Raw genomic sequence first — 22,294 nt, forward strand, 5'->3', positions numbered from 1 at the left:
ATGTTTTTATAGTTCTTTAAAAGCTTTATTCTTGTAAAATCTTGACCTCACCCAGCCCTTTGACACGTGCACGACACAAGGATATGTGAATGTTTGCTGACCGTGCTGCTCATACCAGCTCATGGCCACTAGATGGAGATAAAGACCAGATGTATGAGGAAGGTTGAGGTTTAATGTTCCAAATACTTTTACAGCAATCTTTTTTTGTGCATCATCATGTGTAATAGGCTATTTAAGTCTGTACTTTTTATTAGTAAAATACATTTAAGATCGGACAGGTAATTTGTTGTAATATAATCTATGGTTGCCAAAATTATCAGTAAAGGATATTCAAAAACTTAAGTTATTAAAGTTAACTAGTTTAAGTTTGCATTTGTAGGCTATTACCTTATTGTTATTTTTTGTTCTAAACACTGGAGTTCAGATGTGCGATTCATGTTTAGGTCAACCAAAAAGTAGGATATAAACTACTGTAGATTCTCTTTAAAATACACCAAGGATAAAAGAAACAAAGCCGGAAATATTTGCATCAACAGATTTTTTTTAATTCAAAGTGGATTTTAACAATAATACACCATAAAGTCTTATTTTGACACTCACCAAAAGAGTCACCTGGAAAACCCGCTTAATGTGACAAAGTAGAGAAGGCTTGGTCACATCTAAATCACTGAGAACTAGAGGAAACACTATGCAAACTGTAGACATCACATCCATTGAGTTAGTTTTCCCAGTCGTCATACTGTAAATATTGCACAGTGCAATTGCTACATGGCAAACTAGTGTAGCACAAAATAAAAGCTAATGGAACAAAACAAAAAGCCACAAAAAATCTACATTTAAACAGTAACAGTTTAGATTTTATAATCAAGTCTATTTGAGAGCAATCTTAAATGATTCTATAACTTGCAGTATGAGTTAACTCTGAATTGAACACAAATCACCAGAAAATAACACAAATGAACTAAATGAACACAGTAGCATTTTACAAATACAGGCCCTGAATTAACATTTGTACATGAAACATAAATGTCCATAAAAGAAAAAAAAAGTTTTATCTGTTAAATGTTATGTCATGTTGTGTCATGTCAAGTGTACATTAGTCAACAAAGGTTCTGTCCACTTCTTACTAAGTGTTTGGGAGAGAAACGACAAAAGGTCTCAAAACATCTCAGCACATAGATCTCATTTGGACCAGAGGACATTAAACACGTTTGTCAATTACTCCCCTTAATGAGATGAAAACAAAGGATCTTTTGAAACCTGTTGTTGTTTTCGAACTTTCCTGGTTGACCTTGGAAGGACAGATATATTTGGGCGAGGTTATGCAGGTGTGTTGCTGGTGAATAACTGGAGAAAATTGGGAGAGCATTTCACTCTAATTCAATTAATTCACTGACTACATTTTTTGTTCAGTATGTTCAGTAGATCCATAGTTAACAAATGCCATAAAACCCAATATTCATATGAGCAAAATATTGCACTTTCAAATCAATTCCTAGAATTTCATTTTCAATTAGTTACTCTCAGTGCTGGGTGTTGAAATGCAATGGAACAAAAATGTGACAAGCAGGTTAAATTAAAGAATCGATTATTTAAGAACACTTGGTGGTGCGATGACGGCACAAAAGTATTGCATCTGTTTAGCCAGAGAGACTTTCAAAGATTGAGTGCCATATCATTCAAGTGTAGATGTGTTGGGAGGTTTCAGTGGCAGCTATTTTTAGATTAATACTTCAGTGTTGACACACTAGTAACAGGAGTCGTCTTTACAAGTTCAACAATTTTTCACCTACTTAAATGTGGCTGTAAAAAGCAAATCTGTTTTGACCACAATAATGTTACGGTTGTAAATTCGCATTTTCTTATCTCAAGGCACAAGCGCAGTGCTGCTCACACTGTCCATTTCTGAAAGTAGCATGTTACAGTGGCCACAATTCTTGCATTTGATATGAAACACTCATAAAGGGGAGAGCAATAGGAAAACAAGGCAGTTTAACAACAGAGAACAAAAGTAGCATAACATTAAACAGATAAAATAATTTGCAAGAATCTATTTAACGGTAAAATCAATATTAAATTACTGGTTAATCATTTCATCTCTCAGACAATACAAGGTGCTTGCCTGCTTGTATGAAATCTTGGGGTATATCGTTTGTGAGAGGAAAAAAAGATTTATTCTCCTTATCCAAAGGGAGATGTTCTAGCATGTCACAGCACTCAGGTACCATATATAAAAAGAGCACGGACTTGAAACAAAAAGAAAAAAAAAAAAAAGTTAAATCAATCCTGCAAGCTATAGCTTTAGATGTCTACAAAACCCCATTATGAAAACGTACAAAAATTAAGTTACATCAATACATTTGATATGCAGTGATGAGCCCAAAAGGTTAATAAGGATAAAATACTGATGCAAAAACACAGACCCCAAGAAACAACAAACGCAACAAAAGTTCATCATCAGTAATACAGTAGTTACAATGACATTCCAAATAAGAACACAAAACACAAAAATCACTTAATAATTAGGGACCTATACAAAAATAGCGACGCCAGGTTTAAACTCAGAAATCACCTAATTTCACAGCTATTGAAGTGGCAATTATCATATAGCAGCTTATCTATGATACATTCAAGAAAGAAATGATACGACGTATTAATTGCCCAATAAGCTAGACAAAACCTCTGCCATTTTTAAATTAAGTTTTTGTTTCTTTTTATATAACCCCATTTCATGACGACAGTAGAACTGAGGCCGATGCAAACAGAGTAGCTACCTTGCTTTAGGAAATGAAATACAGTCTTTGGTGCTGCACAAGCAACTTCATTTGAAAATAAAGACGACACAATTACACCCAAAACTAGCCAACTGAACAGAAAAAGCACAAATGCATATATTTATAATGGGTGTAACCAACATAAATACATGTGTATATATATCCTCCCTGACGGAATGTAGAAAATAAGCCGTCGACACCAATACGTTTTAAGCATTTAAAAGATTATCATGTAAAGGGAAAGTTACCTTTGTCACACATGCATAAATGAGAATTGCACACCATTAACTCACACTTTGTCAAGCATCTGTACTTAATAGCCTAGCTCTATAATATATGTTCATATACGTGTCTATATGAAATACTGCATGGTTTGCTCAGGCTTAGAAGATTCCATACGGTGAATTTCATTTGCATGTTTCCTTACCTAATCAAAGCCATGCCCACCACACTTCTAAACATCTATAAAACAATGTGAACACATTTAGAACAGAAATATGACGACAAAAAAAATGAACTAAATTTAGATTGTATTGCAGTTTCATCAAACAGTACAAATACTGTTAGTAATAAGAGTTCCACTAAATATAAAGTGATTATCAAATATTAATCAATACTCAGTACTTGCACTTGTACACTAGTTCATTCAGGATGGATCCTAAAACAACTCTAATGAAGGAGCAAGCATTTGCAACAGCAAATCATGCTGTTCTTCTTGAGGAAACAAAGTAATTCACTACACAAGAAAATACACCAACTCCAAATATCAAGTATCACTATCAGTGATACCTCACATCCATGCAAGCTATGCATGGACATATACACAGGTGCATATATATACTCACACATAGGATGCATTGAGTGATTGGAATTTCAAGTGCTGCAGTCCAGTACATTAATATTCATGTTATAGTCATATATAAGTAGTAACATTAACAACCTCAAATATGTAAGGCACTATGGCTGGGGACAGTTATACAATGCAGCGAGTCTTGGAACACAAACAATTAGAGCAATGTCTATGCATCTTCCTGTTTACATTTTTGCTCATGCAAGACCACATGCAGCGTGAGGAATAACCCTATTTAAATTGGTTAACTGACTTGACATTGCTAACACCAAAAGACACCAAGAAAGTACAAATACTTTGAAAGCAGTACAACATACACTGTGGACAACATGTGCATTTGTCAACCTAGAGCTAGAGACTGGGATGGCTTTACAAATATGGATGTGTCTTGCACACATAAGAAGGCATTATAGAAAAATAGCTGGGATCAGGGGTGCAAAGTCTAACTATTTCACACCACCCCAATTATTTACCTGTTTTGAAGAGTATTCATATAAGATCCAATGCAAAGATATATCAAATGTGCAAAACACATTAAGTGTGAGTTTTGATATTCATTCTTTCACTTAGTCATTCATCCATTATTTCCTTCAGATTTTTTTTAAATCATCCACCAGTGAAACTCATGTTTTAAAGCTTGAAGTTCAATACAACCAAGTCTACATGATTCAAAAAATAGCTTGCTATCTTTGTGGTTGTGCCATGGTTTTGTCAGGAAAACCATGTTCTTGTGGTTTATGGGTTGAGATATGCTCAGCTCGTGTAGCCCTATTGTGGTATGAAGGATAATGCAGAGCTCAGATGTAGGGGTACTGGTTTATTTTAGTGGGGCTGAGGGGGAAACTGGCGTAAGCAGGCGAGGCGATATAGGAGTGTGGGGGAAAGAGAGGCTTGAACTGGCCCGGTTGGTGCATGGTGGGCGAGGGCAGCAGCCGAGGGTTGAGTCCCACTGTGACCTGATGGACAATGCCTGCGGGGTGGGAGAGGCCATATGTGGGCTGGAGCACCGGTCGTGAGGCCCCAGGAGAGGCCAGTAAGTGTGCTACTGGTGCACCTGTGACCAGAGGACCAGACGCAGGGTAGGGCAAGAGTGCAGGCTGAGAGTGAGGGTGAGCTCCAATGTGGGGATGGGGACCAGAGGTGTGGCTGGGGCTGCTGTGGGACAGGGTGAAGGTATGCCCATGTATGGTGGGAGGAATAAAGGCCTGCGGTCTCCGGTGAGGAAAGTTGCCATTCCATTCTTGACACGAGCCAAAATGTTGAACCTGCGGAAAATAAAATATGAATTTTGGCCACTAGATGGGAGTGTTTAAACTGTATGATAAATGAAAATAAATTAAGCGAAATAGAGATTAATTATTAGCAACATTTATTTATGTTTTGTATCAATGTGAATTTGATGTCCGACTTTTTCCTTGTAAAATAATGTATATATCAAGATACAAATCTGCCACAGTACGTAAATAATATTAGAGACAGTTTCTATAATAAATAAACCAGTTTCGACATGCTAATTGTGCTCACCTGTCCAAAGCCAATGGGCTGCTGCTGTTGGGTCTGGAATGCAGGGGTTATTTTCTGTGACCGGTTGAGAAGAGGCGTGGAGTGGTGATGTTGTCGCCCTGGAATGCCTCTTCCTTTGGACTGGTATGATGACTCTAAGATTATTACCAAAAACATGTTATGGGGGGACAAAATATAGATATGTTAGTGTATGCCGAAGGTAAATCCTTAAAAAGGCATCTAAAAAACTCTACAACCACAGCTTACTTTCATTTGTGCCCTAGATAAGGGGCTCTGGGGGTGGAGCAGCTGGTTAAAGTCTAGATTTGATCTGTGACAGACTGCTGAGATTTATAAGAGGTATCTATTTAAATTCAGTTGTGCATTGAGAAAGAAAGAAGAAAATGTGCAGATAAATGTCTTTGCAGAGTAATTTTTTACTTGTAAAAGATTAGCATGTTTGGTCCGCTAAACTTTTGTCCAGAGGAATAAAGTTTTAGCACCTCCCCACTAGACTTCGTAGGCCTGCATGAGCTGTTTGGGGTTTGCAGGATTTAAATATAGCAGCATGTGTCCTTCCAATCTGATCCCAAGCTTTATAAATAGACATGAATGATGGGATAAATGTGAACTACTCGCAAGTCATGACAAATATTTGCTTGAATTTCAGCTGGGGTTGAACAGTGCATTAAAAAACTATAAATGGTCCCATATGTTGTTGTTTTTTAAGCCAATACTAATATTTTTCTAATTACTGTGGCTGATGGACAGTATTTTTTTATACAAATATCCAAATTTAGACATCCAAGGTCCACAAATTGGCATTATTAGATGATAGCATGCATTTGTGTGAAATATAAAGTCATTTGTCATTTGCCACCTCTTTTAATTTTTATTTTAAGTTCCTCATCTGCATGTCCATGTGTCATTCCAAGTTTATCCTCAATGCATCAGAGACTGGCACACCTTAGAAAAAATACTGTGCCAACGATATGATAAATTCTCAATATTGGACAGATGTCAATATCTGGGACCTCCTCTGATATAACCAATGTCACTGATGATGTTATATAATTGTACAGCCCATAGGCCTGTCATGATAATAAATTATGAAGTGTGATGTATTGCTGAAAAAAATAGCAGGATTATCCCCCAAAACATTCTAAATGTACTTATATTGATTATAGATACAAACTAATGAATTAGTGTTTCATTCTCCTTTATTGCAGCTCATGTTTATATATAAAATAAACATGAGCTGCAATAAAGGAGAATGAAACACTAATTCATTAGTTTGTATCTATAATCAGTCGTAGAAGTTCATTCAATTTCAACTGCTCCAGTTGTATAGTAGCACAAAAAAATAACCAAAAAAATCATCATTAGCACAAAGAAATATTGCACGTACAATATATAATGAGCCCCAAAAAATATTGTTCCAGCTTTCATATACTGAAAGATAAATCGATATAGTAATTATCATGACAGGCCTAACTGTCCAAACTGTCTAACATTAGTCTGCTTTTGCCACAACAGCACTGAAGCTACTTTTAGCACACTTTAAAGCACCAGAAAAACATGCAGACAAAACCTAAAGTGTGGCATGTATTATGTTTTAGGTTGAATTCTTACATTTCATTAAGTAGCTAATTTTGTGGATGATTATGAATCTTTGAATCCAGCTATATTTCACTCTCACTCGGAAAGAAGAGAAAGAGACAGTATAGAGCTAGTGTTGACAGCAAACAGAAATTCACACCAGAGATCTCTGCAAATATGTCATCCAGGTCATTCATAATCACCTGTGAGAACCTCTGTAGCCTAATACAGGATAATCCTGGGCCAAGTGACCTATAGAGCAGACAGCAGCAGTGACTGGATCTTTGAGCTTACACAGCGCTCTGGGGAATGTTTGGACTTTATGCAAACTACTTATATATTATAAATGTGACAAATGGAATCAACAACATGCATACTGCTGTTGACTAAATACCTACCCATGTTAGATGTGTTGTTGTTCTGTATTCTCATTGGTGGCACGGCAACAGTACGAATTTGTGGCTTACTGGGTTCCGTTTCTGGGGCAACACAAGCGACACGTGGCTCACAGTTTTGGTTGGTGTCAGCAATGAAGCTCTCCTCAGGAAAGGGACTGTTTGTATGACCAGTATCAGAGGTGGGTGTGCTGTCCACTGTGTCACAACCACTCTCCTGTTCATCTTCGGACATACTGCAATAAAACAAAAGAAAGACCCTATTTTAGTTAAATCCCTAAGAAAAAAAGTTTCTGAATATGTATCTGGATGCATTCTTCGCTTATCTCAGTGCATTTGTATCAGACACACATGTGTAGAGCTACGTGCCTGTTTGAATGTTTGCAGGGAGACACACTGGACTGGGCTGAAGAACTCGTGCTGAGTGTGCTGTCAGGACTACTGAGAGAACACACCCTCTCCATATCCACTGTACTTTGACAGGCCTCACAGTCTGTGTTACCTTCACATCTGTATTGACAAAGGAGATAAACCATTTTCAATACGCAGATATATGTATAAGTAAAAGTCAGTAGTGAAATGAGTACAGGTACTTACTCTCCCACCGAGTGCCTCTGCGTGTTGTCCTCTTCGTCGCTGCTGATGCTGATAATACTGACTGTGGGGCTGGTCAGGTCAGACATGACCACGGCCGGTCTTTGCTCATGAGATACTGAGCGCTCTGCACAGTCTGGCTCCACTTTACAGCAGGCGTCCTCATGACGCTCTTCCTGCACTCCGTCAGGCTTGTCTTCAGCAGGATGCCCTTCAGCCACACATCTGGACTCTTCCTCCTCTACCTCTTGGACATTCTTTGCTGTATCGGCCATCTTTGGGGACTGGCATTCAATATTTTGGATGTTTGCATTTTGGGAAACGTGGCTGCCTCTGCAAAATTTATTAAAACAAAGATTTACACTTTATTTGAACCCTGCATTAAACATTACCTGAGAGTATGTTTCTTACCTATTACCACAGGGCTTTGATCTTTTGTTGGCAGCAGGTTGTGGCCACACCACATGTGCTATGCCGATGTTGATTGGCTGGTGGGTGGACATTGTCATTTGGTTGGCTAAGAATGGCTGAGAGTGGGCAATCATGGAGCTGTAGTGGTTGCCATGGGGACGCACTTTTCTGATTCAAGAAAAAAGAAAACGGTGAGCCAAAACCCTTCAGCACGATTACAGACAAAATGGTCCCTGTCAGCGATCCCAAAGGACACAGATGACTCATCAGTCATTAATATTCTGAAGAGCAGGCACAGATTGGAGCAGCAAAGCCAGGAGTGCAGAGTATATCTTATATCAGCGCAAACACAACACAAAAATACTGTAAACAATCTAGCAGACCTTTGGCCATATTATGAAAGTTAAAAAAAATAAAAAAGACAATTCTGACAATGTGCAAGTGGTGCTCTCATTTATTTCACAGATTTATTGATGAGCTCATTAGAAACATAATCCAGATGGAGTCCTGTGAGCTTACCCCCATTCTCCCAGTCGCTGTGACCCAGCCACAGAATCAGAGGCCAAAGAGCTTGGTGGGGGAGGTACTGATGTCACCTGCTGCCATGTGGGCACCAAGAGCTGCTGAGCACGATTGGACCAGGCCTAAGTAAAGTGCATATACTTTAATGATAAGTTGGTCTATATAAAATATAGCATTAAATTCAACTTACCTGTGTAATGACTCCAGGTCGGATTTGTAATGGCTGAATTGGGGGTGCTTGAGTGACTAGAGGCACAGAAGCTTCCATTCGAACAGGATAACCTGTTGGTTTGGCTGTGTTTGGGTGTATTGGTCAGAATATTTAAAATAAGAAAAACACTGCTGTAACAGTGAACATTGTACACATAAGTTTACAATGTACCTTGAATGGTTGGTGGACAGAGGATGAGAGCCTGCTGAAACGAGTCATTGCAACCAAACTGTCCATTTCCTGTTTGGAGAGGAATCCCAGGATGTAAAACTGAAGGAGCAGATGGAGCCAACCCCTACACAGAAATACAAGCAAATACAAAGTTCACAGATTTGTACAGATTAAATTATTCAGCAACCTGCAGAGAGCAAAGTGTGCTTTTTATGATTTGTTTAACAAACAAGAGAAAAGAAACAGCCAAAGTGAATTATCCAAATTTACATAGCAAAACAATGTTACACCAGATGTACCAATAATAGCTGCCTCATCATATTAAGGAAGAACTATGAACATATTTATTCTAAATGTCTTTTGTGCCACCTGAAAAGGTTAAAGACTACACTTTTATTGTTCATATTTTATAATTAATTTAATTTTAACAGATCCATGGCCTAATCTCATATGAGAGTCACCGTGTTATAGTGACTCTCAGTTATCAGTGAGATTGGGGCTTTAAACTACTCATTTTAACTTAGGTGGGAAGCATTCAGAATATGTTACAAGGTTTTGGTCACTTATGTTCCAAAATGTGTATAGAGCAACTGCTCTATAACAGCTTTTCTGCACATAAACGGCAACAAAATGATTGATAAGTACGTTCATTGTTATAATCAGAGATCATTTTTCTGCTCTATTTAGCACACAGGCTTTTATGAGACATCTATGCCAAAAAAGGTTACCTCCTTTTTCCTCCTCAGCAACAACAATGCTTTGCTCTGTTGCCATGACCTCAGCAATATGACGCGATGTGGTTGTCATGACAGCAGAAGCAAGATGCAATAAGCCAGGCAAATCAGAATATGTGAATGCCATTACGACAGAACTAGGGGCTCTATCTGCACCATCGATTGGAGCAGAGTGTGAGGCTTACTTGTGGATGAACACCGGTCAGCTTGGGTCTCATGAAAGAACCTTTATTCCTGTTTAAATCATATGCACCGGGACGACTCCAGCAGATATCCATGATATGAAAACATGATTTTACACTGCAAGAAGAAAACAAGAATGTCAAAGGTTACCAAAAGAGGTGACAATGACATATTACACAAATGATTAGATAACTAAACAAAATGATCACTAACTGGTTGCTATGGGGAAAGTCAAGCAGGTGTTGCATTGTTACAAAAGGGTGGGTCAGGGCTTCAGCAGGGACAATCCTTTCCTCAGCATCAATCAACAGCATCTTTTTGAGTAAGTTTACAAACTCCCGACGATCCGCCTTCTCTGCCAGCAAGTCACTACCTTCCAGATTCATCACCAAGTTCACCTGCAACAAACATGAGTGACCATTACTCTCAAGTCTAAGCTCAGAGCAAATTATTAAACATGAGGATTCATTGAAACTGCTCACACTCTTAGCACTTCATTTTTAGTGTTTAATCATAATGGTCTGGGCAGTTACACTTACATGCGCTATGTCATCTAAACAGCTGAAGATGTACTTTCTGGCTTCCTTTGATTTCATTCCTGTTTCAGTCTCATGTTCATCTGTAGACTACAATGACAAAAGAAAGTTTTTATGAGGTTCATAAAGAAAACCTAGTGAGGTTCACTGATTATAAATGAGTATCAACAAGTCATGTTCTACCTTCAGTCTCCATGCTGCATAAGGGGAGTCTGATTCCTTACAAAAGAACCGCACTGTCTTTGTCCCCGTGTTCAGTAAGTGCTCCCCAGGCAAACCTTGTGTCTGGGAGATGTAGCGAATCTAAACACATGTGGAATGAAATGCTCAATATTGTTCATGTTCTTTACATTTCTGATGGCAATACACCAGTAGAGACACTCTACTGGATCTTATCAAAATGCATTGTAACAGGAGCCTTTGTGTGCCATCCAACAAAGCCGGATAACAAGATACAAACACTTATATACTTACATATTATAGTATTCAAGAAAAGGGAATCAATGAGAAGAAACTTGACATCAATCCCACCAGAGTGCAAAGAAAACTGCTCTTAGACTGAGCACAGCACAAGGGTGAAGAACAATCCTGTGACTTTTGAACACAAAGCATATTCTGGCAGAGCAATTACAAGAGACGGGTGGAAAAAAAAAATCTGGAATGAGTATAAAGTTTACCTTTGATGTGTTTAGCTCAAGAGTAAAACTAAACAGCATGACAACATATGTGAGGATGTGGGTGGATAATTTTTTTGCCACTGGGAAATCCCAGATTTTTACTGGAAGGAGTGGTTCATCTGAAATGACACTTGTTAACTGGTGGCATGCCTCTGCCTGCAGCATAAATGTATAAGCTACTTTACGACCACCACAGTCCAAACTCTGAAAATATCACTTTAGTTTTTGTTTCACATTTGTATGACTGTTTAGGCAACATTGACCCCCCAATTAAAATCTAATTATATGGTAGTAATTCCCAAAATCACAGCAGCTATAATCAAGTATTTGTGTGGTTTGCTGAAAAAAAAATAATAGCAAACACTGTTTGAATAGTGTCCTGAAGCTGATAGATAAAAAAGTGTTCAAGTAAAAGTTAGTCAGAGTTATAAATACATTATGCTGTGTGTGATGGAACAAGAGCCCATGTAGAAAGATAAGAAGAGTGGAGGGGCCGTGACGCTGTGGCCCCTGGATGACACCGCACACCAACACTGAGCCTGAGCACAGACACTTAAACTTGTCATTTCCATCCTGTGTAAGTTTGAAATGACAGATTCAAAATCAACCCTCCCTCAATTCAATTGTTTCCAAGTATGAACATTTATACACCGAGTGAGTTATATAATATGTTATGTTTTCTGTTTGTCAATTTAAACAAAATTTTCTTAAATTCTCTTTTATTTAGCCCTACTTTATACAATTCCCCAAATGGTCGCTTGTAGGGAGAGAAGGCTTCCCTGGACCTGGACCCCTCTGAAAGTTGAAACCAATTTGAAACATGCTGACTGGATTCCAAAAAAACAAATTCTCACAGACTGAGGCTTTGATATATTCTGGCCAAAGCTTAATTTCCAAGGTGTCAACTTGCTCATAACACCCTTGAATAATGTGCACATATGGTCAGGTGGTAGTGTGGCATTACAGCAGACAAGGCATACTCAGAAGGAGAGGGTTGGCAGCCCTGAGCAGATATGGCTCCGGGGGCTGGGAAAGCCGCTCAGGATAAGCCCAGATCAGTCTGGTCCCGGGACAACAGTCAGGAAACTAGAGGGAGGGCAGACAGCAGACTGCCCTGCTAAAGCACGCAAAATAATGGGGATGGTCATTATATCGGTGCTAGAATAGGAGATATCAGAGGGGTTTGCAGATACTGCCTTTTATTTTTATATATATATATATATATATATATATATATATATATATATATATATATATATATATATATATATTTATTTATTTATTTATTTATTTTTATATTTATTTTTTCCTCTTCTCTAGGCCTTGCTGTATATTTTTAAATCTTGATATCAGTATTGCCAATATTGGTTATCTGCCACAGCAGCTATCTAAATGCTGAAATTCATAATGGCCATCATCACCACAAAATGGTTGTGATGTGTGGAATATTTTACAACAAATGTTAACAGGGTAAAAATGATTAAATGATAACTGAAGGTGGCCGCTAATAACCAGCTAACATGTGATTCCATTTTACATCTGACTTGGAAAACTTGTCAGTTATCCCTCTCACTTAAATTGTCATTGGTGAGAATAAGAAAAAAAAGGTCATAAGACCAAAGAAAAAATACACTGGAAATGTTGATGATTGTGATCAAAATAGCAGATATATATCAAATGTACAAAGTAAACACCATGTGGTAAATGATTCTGATACAGACCATCAGAACAAAGACTGATGCAACCTTCAAACGTGTTTACCTGATCATACTCCAGAGCTCCAGGATACAGGGGCCAGCCCAAAAACAGTTCAGCTATGACACAGCCCAGTGACCACATGTCTATGGCTTCACAAAAGGGTAATCCCAAAATCACCTCTGGAGCCCTAAAACAGAAAAGAAATCTAGGTTAGATATTTGAGTCAGATCACAAAAAATGCAATTAAATATGGATATCACAAAATACCTAATGCAATACTTGAATGGTATTTAAGTTACAAAAGCTTTAGTCAAAAGGAAAGAAAATGCTTCACTGAACTGAATGTGGTGGTCATATGGCTGACTGTTTAAGGGGATTACAGAAAGAAAATGAGGTGTTCTTTTGATTTATTTGCACAGAATTCTGTGAAATGCTGAAGATGGTGCATAGGGAAATCAAACAAGACGCTAATAGTTTTGATTCAAGTTTCACACTGTGTACAACCTAAACATAAGTCTTTCTGAGTATCACTGGATTTATACCAGCCTACCAGGTCTAAAGTAGTTATATTAATAGATATTTGTATTAGTACAAGAACCACTCAGTCATTATGGTTCAGCGGCTGAGCCTTAGGTTAGCAGGTCAGCTGTGCTCTGATGAAGAAGCAGTCTCTATGTCCTTGGGTCAAAGGATGAAGTATAGTCACTGCTCTTAATACTCAGACAACATGCTGTCTCAGGCGTACACTCGAGATAATCATCCCGCAATACTGTGTCACAGGTGCAGGCTGGGGATGATATAACAAACCCAGCATTAATAGGTTTCATAGATTAGATTAAAACATTTCAATTCAAAAAATACGGTATGTCATATTTACATACAAATTACAATTTTTTAAACTTTCATATTTAGGTAAATAAATAAGCTAAATAAAAGGGCTCATATGAATACTCAGCACTTAAACCTGCAGCCAATCAGTAATAAGTGCTTTAGTGCAGGGGTTCTGAAACTTTTCAGGTCTTGACCCCCAATAGCCATGCAAACACCCTGGCAAAATAAAATGAACACAGGTAATAATTTCAAGTGGTAACATGTGTATAATCAGGTTTAATATTATTTATTCAAGATGTGTTTTTGTTGTCGTGGAGAGGCCCGATTTTTGCTCTTGACACGAGTGCATCCATCAGGCATGGGACAAAAAACAATAAAGGTTTATCATGATAAAAAAAAGTCAACAATAATCGCTCATGGGACATTTTATATAATGGTGATGATTGCCAACAAAGATAATCGCCATAATATCACCAGAATGTGCAGAAAAAAGCTCCATAATGTTCTCTTCTAAATCACTGATGACAGTTTATCACTGTAGCAGTTGTTTAAATATGGAACCTATTCATAATATTTAAATAATAGTTATTCATATCCATAACATTTTTAAACGGTTCAACTTTTATAATTATTGTAATACAATTATTAGTCGCAATGAATTTGGCCATGATAATCGTGACACCAAATTTCAATACCCTCCGGTCCCTAGCATCAATAAACAGGAAACAGCTGTTGCTAACACATGCTAGCTCTGTTTAGCTAAGCATGTCGGCTGAATGTATAACTTATTAGTCCACACTGCTCTGCCATGTACTGCCCCCATAGAAACGAAGCTCTTCTGTTAATATTCTCAACGTGCCTGTTTAGACATTGCATAGTGCCTTTAAAAAATAATAAAAACAGCAAGAAATTTAAGTTTTAGACCATGTACATTGTGTAATACAACCTGCACCAAACCATTTTTTTCTAATCACATAATGCATGTGCATATGAACAGCACCACTACAAGCATCTGCTAAAATAGACTGCAAATGTATATTATATCAGAAGTCAACTGCTGCCAGCAGCAAAATGCTGGCATAAAGATATGTCAGCAATGCAACATTAGCCCTATTTATACCCATCAGGGTCTTCCTGGAAAAGTCATCAACACCAACAGTGATGTAACTACATGAGAATCTACAGTACTACAAAAAGCGTAATATCCCCTGGTGGAAGACAAATCCAGGACTAAACCAGGACTAAACCAGGACTAAACCAGGACTAAACCAGGACTAAACCAGGACTAAACCAGGACTAAACCAGGACTAAACCAAGACTGAACCAAGACTGAACCAAGACTGAACCAGGACTAAACCTAAAATGCAGTACACAAGTCCTAACTCTGCTCCAAATCACATGCTTTCACGTCCACAGGGCCGGATGGAGACAGTTCAATTATAAACACCCTGGTTTATGATTGACAATTTAAAAAATAAAAATAAATACTGATTATTTGACTAAAATCGGATTAGTGTCAGCACCCTGTGAAGTGAGAAAATAGAAGCAGAAGAGGGCTCAGGACTGCTACAGACATGTGAGAACCACCTCAATATTATGAATCCATCACAATGAAAACATTTTATATTTGGATGTTGAATCTCTTGCTTTCTCTACATTTGGAGTGATCAGAGCCACTGACCCATATGCATTAGCCTTGGCATTTATTTGCGTTATACAAAGGAAGTATGCTCGCCCAGCAGCAATTTGGTTCTGAGTGGCTTTAGGTTTACAGACCTAAAACTTTTAATAAACTACAATAAAATCTAAAAAGTCAAGTTTCTCTATACTCTCCTCCAAAACCCATGCTTTAACAGAGAGAACTGGCTGTGGACCTCTTGATTAAAAACACCTAAGCATGTTATTGACAATTAGAGATGACAGAATCTCAGTCTTGCTGAAAATTGTACAGCCCTATTTAAGCATGAAAAAACCCATCGTTCTGTCTCTATAGAATGCATGTGACACATATAAAGGCTCTTTATTCAAGATGGGAGTAAACAGGAATGACTTTCATCATGTGAACACAAGCTTTGTATTCTTGTCATTTTTTCTGCTGGGTACTTCATGTGAAACTTTATCCAGATCAATTTATTGAGAATATTGTCCCAGTCTTCTGTATACAATTCAGTGTGTAACATGATTTCATGAAGTTAATTGTAAGACAGCTGATGTTAAAGATAGATGACCTTGAATGAGCAAGTGAGAGCTCCAGTATTTCAGGCTGTCCCTCTCTCATTCTGGCTGCCTATTTGCTTCACCATCTATAGAAGTGTCAATGTCCCCACAGCTATTTTGGGCAACCTTCAACGTCAGCCTTGGCAATGCTCAGCCACTGGCTCTGCATATTTCTATCAGGGTCTGCGAGAGTACAAACAAACTTGTAATTATGTGAAATGAAGTGAAAATCAAAACAATATCTTCCAACACAAGCGTATAATGATCATTTCCATATTAGTAGTCAAAGTACCAAATGGTAAATGCTAATATTGGCATAAGAAGTCAGTCTGCATTCCCACACCACATACACATTATATCAAGGAGTCTCTCTGATGTTCTTTGTATCAAAATAACCTGACAGAACAGAGTTAAAACAGCCGCACTGATCACTTCCTCCTCTGCACAGTAAAGGTCTGTGACTGTTCTATTTTCAGCCACTTCCTGTTAAACAATCATACAATACTCTCCTTCAAATGACAGGGAAAAGCTTTCAGTTCTTTTAGGTCATTTATGTCATAAGTACTTGTAAAATGCACCTTCGCTTCACTAAGTGACTAAAACAAAATCAACCACTTAATCAACATAATGACTAATAGTCCTACTAAACTGCTCCACAAGGAAATAAAGATTATTCTAACTCTCAGTTGAGAGTTAGAATAATCACATTTCATGATAGGAGCCAGATACCTAGTTGGAGTAGTTGAGCTAGAGTTCATTTCAACTAGACTAAGTCATTACTATGCCACAGGAGGACCTCTTGATGATACATTTTCATACAAAGAATGTTTCTCTCAAACCACATGGAAAATGTGTGTAGACAGTGATTCATCTATTTCTTATTGCAATGAACTTAGAAAACATGTGTTCTAACTGTATAATAAAAGTGGACAAAGGGAGTGTAGCGTCATCCATAGCATTCGGCTGCAATCAAATGATGCTCATCGAGGGTAGCAGTTATAGTGGCTAACCTGCAACTAGGGGCCATAACTGAAAATCTGAGCATAAAACCAAAAAGCTAATCAGGCGCGAGGCTGTTGAAGGTACACACCCTCTCGAGCTCCCACTGCTGGTTTGGCAGGGGCGGGCACTGGATTGGTCTGTTATTAATGTTCATATCTTAATTTAGGAACAAAATAGTGAAGCCGAACAGCAACAGAGGGGCGACGATTTTTCAATAGTAACCAGAGCTTGAAGGAACCACTTCACGCCCATGCTCACTTCCCATCTGGAATGCAGTGCCTAGTGCATTAGCTATGTCTTATTTGGCCTGAAGACTTTCCATGGAAATGTTATTTTGGCTCTAATATTCCACAGTATGATATAAAATCTGACATAAATGACATGTTCCGAAGCATGGTTTCAACTTTTTATTTCCATGGAATTGGGAATGTGACGTGCCACCTCCAGACAGTTCCTAAGTTACTGCTAACAAACTTACCATAGTTTCAACAAGATGCTAACAATTTATTTTAAAGAGGGAGAGGGAGAATTGGTGTTTTGAATGACAAGTCAACCTGAACAAAGGCCAGGTGAGGGTGGAAAAGGTTTCACATCCATCTATTGATTAAAAAGAAATCAAATAAACTTGTAAATTGTAATTGCTGACGGTAGTTATTATCCATAACTCAGAATTATTGTGTTCTGTTAATATAAGCAATACCGGAATTATAAAGGATTTAGTTATACGACAAGGAAGAAACAAAGCCAGTGATTGCTTATAAAGCCAGTTTTGATATATAGGAGATATTTCCTTACTTTCCTTTTAGATAATTATAATGGATAAAGATTTATGGTAATTTGCTGAAAAGGCAAATAAAACACTTTAAAAGAAATAGATTTACCATCTTCTTTGTACTGGGCTTTTGATGACATGTGTGTTTACCTGTAGTAGCGGGACTGAAGGTACGTGGAGCACACTGCTTTGGACACGTGACTGGCTGAGCCAAAGTCTATGACCTTTACCCTATAGGGCTGCCTGACTGGGTCCACCAGCATGATGTTTTCAGGCTTGAGGTCTGCATGAATCAGCCCCATGCTCTTGAGCTTCTTCAAAGCAGTGGCCACTTGCTGCAGTACAGGCCGGATCACCTTCAGTGGCAGCGGGCTGAACTTGTTCTGCTTGAGAAAGTCATAGAGATTCTGCTCGAGCATCTCAAACACCAGGCAGGTGTGACTGCGGTGCTGGAAGCACTCAAATGCCCGCACCAGGTTGTGCTCGTCCGCATTCTCACCACTTAGACGAGCAAGGATGCCCACTTCAATCTGGCCCTGCCGCGCATATGATGGGTGATTCTTCAGTATCTTCACCGCCACTACATCCCCCGTGCCCCTTTTCCAGCACTTCACAACCTGCCCAAAAGTGCCCCGGCCCAGAAAATCCAGCACTTCATAGGTATTCTTCATTGAACATAGGACCTCATGTTGTACAACTTGATAGTCCCCATCAGCACCTGCAGCTCCTCCTGTAGCCCCCTGTTTGGAGGGCCCACCAGTGGCCCCCACACCCGCAGTCGCGCTCCCCACATTCGATTGCAACATAGCAGGCAACATTGACAATTCCTCAACGATCTGCATTGTGCTCGCCTGGGTTTCCAGCTCTCCACTTTTACGTTTGAGCCCACATCGGTGAGAGCTGTCGGCCAAGTTTAAACCTGCACAGTCCTCCTCCACTTCCTCCTCCGGACCTCCTCCTGCGCCCTGGCCCCAGCCCCGCCCCGCTGCCCCCACCGCTCCACTGCGCCCTCCACTTGCTGCGCCTGTCTTCTTCTGCTGCTGCTCCTTGCCCTGCGCGTGGCAAACTCCTTCTCCTCTTCTTTTGTTGGGCTGATGTCTGGGCACACCCCGCACCACTACCGTCTGGACTAGGTACTTTTGTCCCCCACGCACTTTAACACCAAATGAAACGTCTGGGTTCACAAACAGCTGGGCTTGTTTGGTCGGGTGTACAATAGGAAGGGTTCTGCTGTTCAGATAAGTCCGTGGGTGTGCCCTCTCATGGTACACACAGCTGCTGGGCTCAACTTTGAGTTTCTTCACACTAAAGGCACTTGTCTGGGTTTGATAAACGTGTGGTGGGTAAACCAAGACTTGTGAGGCCATACCTGCAGAGACATAATCAAGAAATACTTGATCAGTTTAACATGAATTGCAAATATAAAACAAGGAATCAATTACTTTTACAGTATGAATTATTTGACCTACTGGGCAAAATAAAATTTGATTAAGATTACACAAGTTTCCTGAAACAAACAAATAAAAGCACTAATGTAAACACCCTCAGTCAAGATAAAATTTCACTGTTTACCAAACACAAGGACATGAAGAACTGGTCAAATAGACCAGTGAAACGTGTGGAGGGTAGAACGTAAACACCTCCACACAAAATGACTAACTTTTCAAAGGTTTGCCTGACCTTTTTTTGCCATTTCCATGCATCCTACTGCAGGTCTCTAAGCAACCACCACAAAGAGAATACAAGTGAGAAAAAAAACAAGTCATCATGCTTCAAAAGGAAGCACATGGTCATGGTCGGACTGTTCACAAAAGTAAACACATGAAGCTATGTTTGACCACTGGTGCAGCATTAGAACCCGTTCATCAGTCAAAGGTACTGCCCTAGCCTACCTTGTACAATAGGGGGAATAAGATTGTTACTACTACGCAATGTAATACAGATCAGTTTTAGTTAAGTGAGTAGTTTTATTTTCATTTAATCAATTTATGTCAAAAACTGATTACATTTTTTATCTGTTGTTTGTTGTTCCGTAATTTTTTTGTACACCTATGTTTTCTCACGCTTTTTGACACACACACACACCCAATTGATTGTTTGTCTGTAATCATGAAATGACATCATTCTCAAACCAGTATTTAAGCTACCATAATGTAGGACATGTGACCAGCTGTCCCCGGTATGGGAATTATGGGGGTATGACATCACACAAAAACACATTCCTGAGTCTGACTGGCAACCAACAGCCACCACTGATCTCAACTAGAAGAGAGACAACAATTTATCACAAATATTTGGCACATATTCTAGGGGCGGGTATTGACAAAAACATTTAAATATATTATTATCTCATTGACATATTCAGACAATATTATTGCAGTCCATCATAAATGTGCTAAACGTGCATGAAAATGTCTTTGTTATTGTGGAAATCATGCAGAAGAAAAATTATAGTTTGTACAGGTAACTAAGAGATTTCAGAAGATTTCACAACAACATTTTATTCTTAAACAACAGCCAACAAATAATCTTTTAAAATAGTCCCAATCATCTGAAACACTGCATGCATTGTTTATGTTCTTGGGAAAAGACACAAGTGGAGACAGTTTGCGCCAAGAACTACTGCAACTGCACTTATTATAAACCTTTGATGAAAAGAAACACTAATTTAATTTAAAGTATCAGTGAACTATGTTTTGATTTGGCAAAATGTGACATAACCTTTACAGAGCCCCTGGCTACATGAAATCAACATGAAGCCCCAGATGCTCGGGACTATTTTAAGGGACTATTTGTTGGCTGTTGTTTAAGAATAAAATATTGTTGTGAAATCTTCTGAAATAAAAACAATGACACATCTGCTCTCTTGGTTAACTGTACAGACTATACATGTTTTCTGCATGTTTTCCACAATAACAAAGACATTTACAGACACGTTTAGCGCATTTATGATGGACTGCCATAACATGAAGCCCCTGACTACATGAAACCAACATGAAGCCCCTGACTACATGAAACCAACATGAAGCCCCTGACTACATGAAACCAACATGAAACCAACATGAAGTCTTTACCACTGCTTTACATGGATATTTACATCGACGCTAAGGCGATATGGTCTGTGATAAAAGCTATAGGTTAAAGGCTAAACAAAGAACATCAGAACAAAATACAGCCAATACGGAAATAATAAGAGCCTTTAGCAAAAGCAAATATGTCTTAAGTTTATATTCGTTAGCCTCAAGTTTGTAACTGTTAGCCAAGTTGCAACTTAGTGCTACGTCACAACTTGATTGATATGAGATCAACACAAACCACTTTAAGACTTTGAACATTTGATTTGAGCGCTTACCTTCACACAGAGTAACTATATATATAATCCAGGGCTTCTCTGAACATGTTATGGACTCACAAATCCACACCATGTACAGTTCGCCTGCATTGCTGCCATCTTGTCCGAGACGACAGGAAGGGAGAGCCCGCTCTCGTCAAAGCCACCATCTCCCACATTTTAAACATGAGGTTACTCCGTCATTTTTGCTCCCGACCGCACCATATCGAGTCCAGATTGTATTTACAGTGTTCACGCGTGTCTCAGTCCATTTAGGGCAAAGTAGCCCATATCAAATTGGGTTGGCGATACCCCGTCTAGACGTGCGACTCCGCGGCCCAGCCAGTTTCTAACATGTCTCTTTTCCTCTAGCAGAAACAGCGCGAGCGCAATGTTTGTTAACTGACGGCATCGACCAGGCCAAAACAATCAATGACCGATGTAGAGAGGACGTGGACATGGTCCTCAAACTTTTCGCATCCACCAAATGAGTTGCCAGACGTATAGCTTTTTAAGTAGATTAGTGCGAAGACAAGAACAAACTGTCTGAGCTCAAAATAGAATTTAGACTATTCCTTGGGACTTGCAGTGTTTTGACTTGCATCTCCAGTATGTATGTGACCATGTGGGACCCTAATTACAGGAGGTTGCAAACCTGAAGCAAGAACAACAGTCTGTTTCTTGGAAAGTAAAGGTTAACTGAATGTGATTACATTTATAAACTGAAGATGTAGCCTAGCATGTTATTCAATAAAATTAGTCTTCAAATATTGCTTACTCACTGTCATTTTACATAACAAACGAGAATGAAACTGCCAAGGTTGTCTGTATTTTGATTTTGCCTGGGAATACACACTTCTCCAGTACTTTAGGAAGATGTGAGTCTGGTCACTGTTGAATCTTTCTGGGTTCAGCGTGATTGATTGGTGGATGATTAGCTAATTACGGACAGGAATGTCTGCTGCTTATTAGGAAAAAACAAAGAAAAAAAAACATCACAGGAAACTGAGAAACGAAGCACTAAAATCTGTCTTGGGTGAGAGAAATTTGTTCATGAGTGAAAAGCGAGCTCTTTTGTTTCACATACATCACTGAAATAAACCAGGCGATATTCTTGAGGATTCGTCATGCCCCTGACTTTTAACAGGCGTTTGATCTACTGCTCTGTTATCTTTTGCTTTAGCCTGTGTGGTCTTGAGGCGTAGTGTTTGGCTGGAAACAAATTTCAACCTCAGCCTCCGGAGCAAAGGCCTATGGAAGTATTCATTCATCCAAGCAACATG

The 22,294-nt window shown here is 38.9% G+C and overlaps 1 protein-coding gene across 2 annotated transcripts; it reads right to left on the reverse strand.

Moving 5' to 3' along the window:
* Positions 1–523: 523 nt before the first annotated feature.
* hipk3b (homeodomain interacting protein kinase 3b) lies at positions 524–21,395 on the reverse strand. Of its 2 annotated transcripts, XM_033988363.2 has the most exons (17): positions 21,033–21,395; positions 17,831–19,049; positions 12,922–13,045; positions 10,667–10,786; positions 10,487–10,573; positions 10,161–10,345; positions 9,950–10,064; positions 9,031–9,154; positions 8,839–8,942; positions 8,646–8,770; positions 8,127–8,294; positions 7,719–8,048; positions 7,491–7,631; positions 7,125–7,357; positions 6,930–6,978; positions 5,149–5,282; positions 524–4,889 (listed from the first exon to the last, which is right to left on the reverse strand). In XM_033988363.2, the coding sequence occupies exons 1-17, from the start codon at positions 21,103–21,105 to the stop codon at positions 4,447–4,449; spliced, it is 3,774 nt and encodes a 1,257-aa protein (XP_033844254.1). In that variant the 5' UTR covers positions 21,106–21,395; the 3' UTR covers positions 524–4,446. The 2 variants fall into 2 exon arrangements, with proteins under 2 accessions (XP_033844254.1, XP_033844263.1); XM_033988372.2 differs by lacking the exon at positions 6,930–6,978.
* Positions 21,396–22,294: the final 899 nt, after the last annotated feature.

Source organism: Periophthalmus magnuspinnatus, chromosome 3, assembly GCF_009829125.3.
Source record: "Periophthalmus magnuspinnatus isolate fPerMag1 chromosome 3, fPerMag1.2.pri, whole genome shotgun sequence".
NCBI classification, from domain to species: domain Eukaryota; kingdom Metazoa; phylum Chordata; class Actinopteri; order Gobiiformes; family Gobiidae; genus Periophthalmus; species Periophthalmus magnuspinnatus.

Coding starts and splice junctions, on each gene's coding strand:
- hipk3b (XM_033988363.2), bottom strand. CDS start 21,105: ATGGTGTGGATTTGTGAGTCCATAACATGTTCAGAGAAGCCCTGGATT. Junction 7,358..7,490: donor CCCTGCAAACATTCAAACAG/GCACGTAGCTCT, acceptor GTTTTATTGCAG/TATGTCCGAAGATGAACAGG. Junction 6,979..7,124: donor CAACAACACATCTAACATGG/GTAGGTATTTAG, acceptor TCTGCTCTATAG/GTCACTTGGCCCAGGATTAT.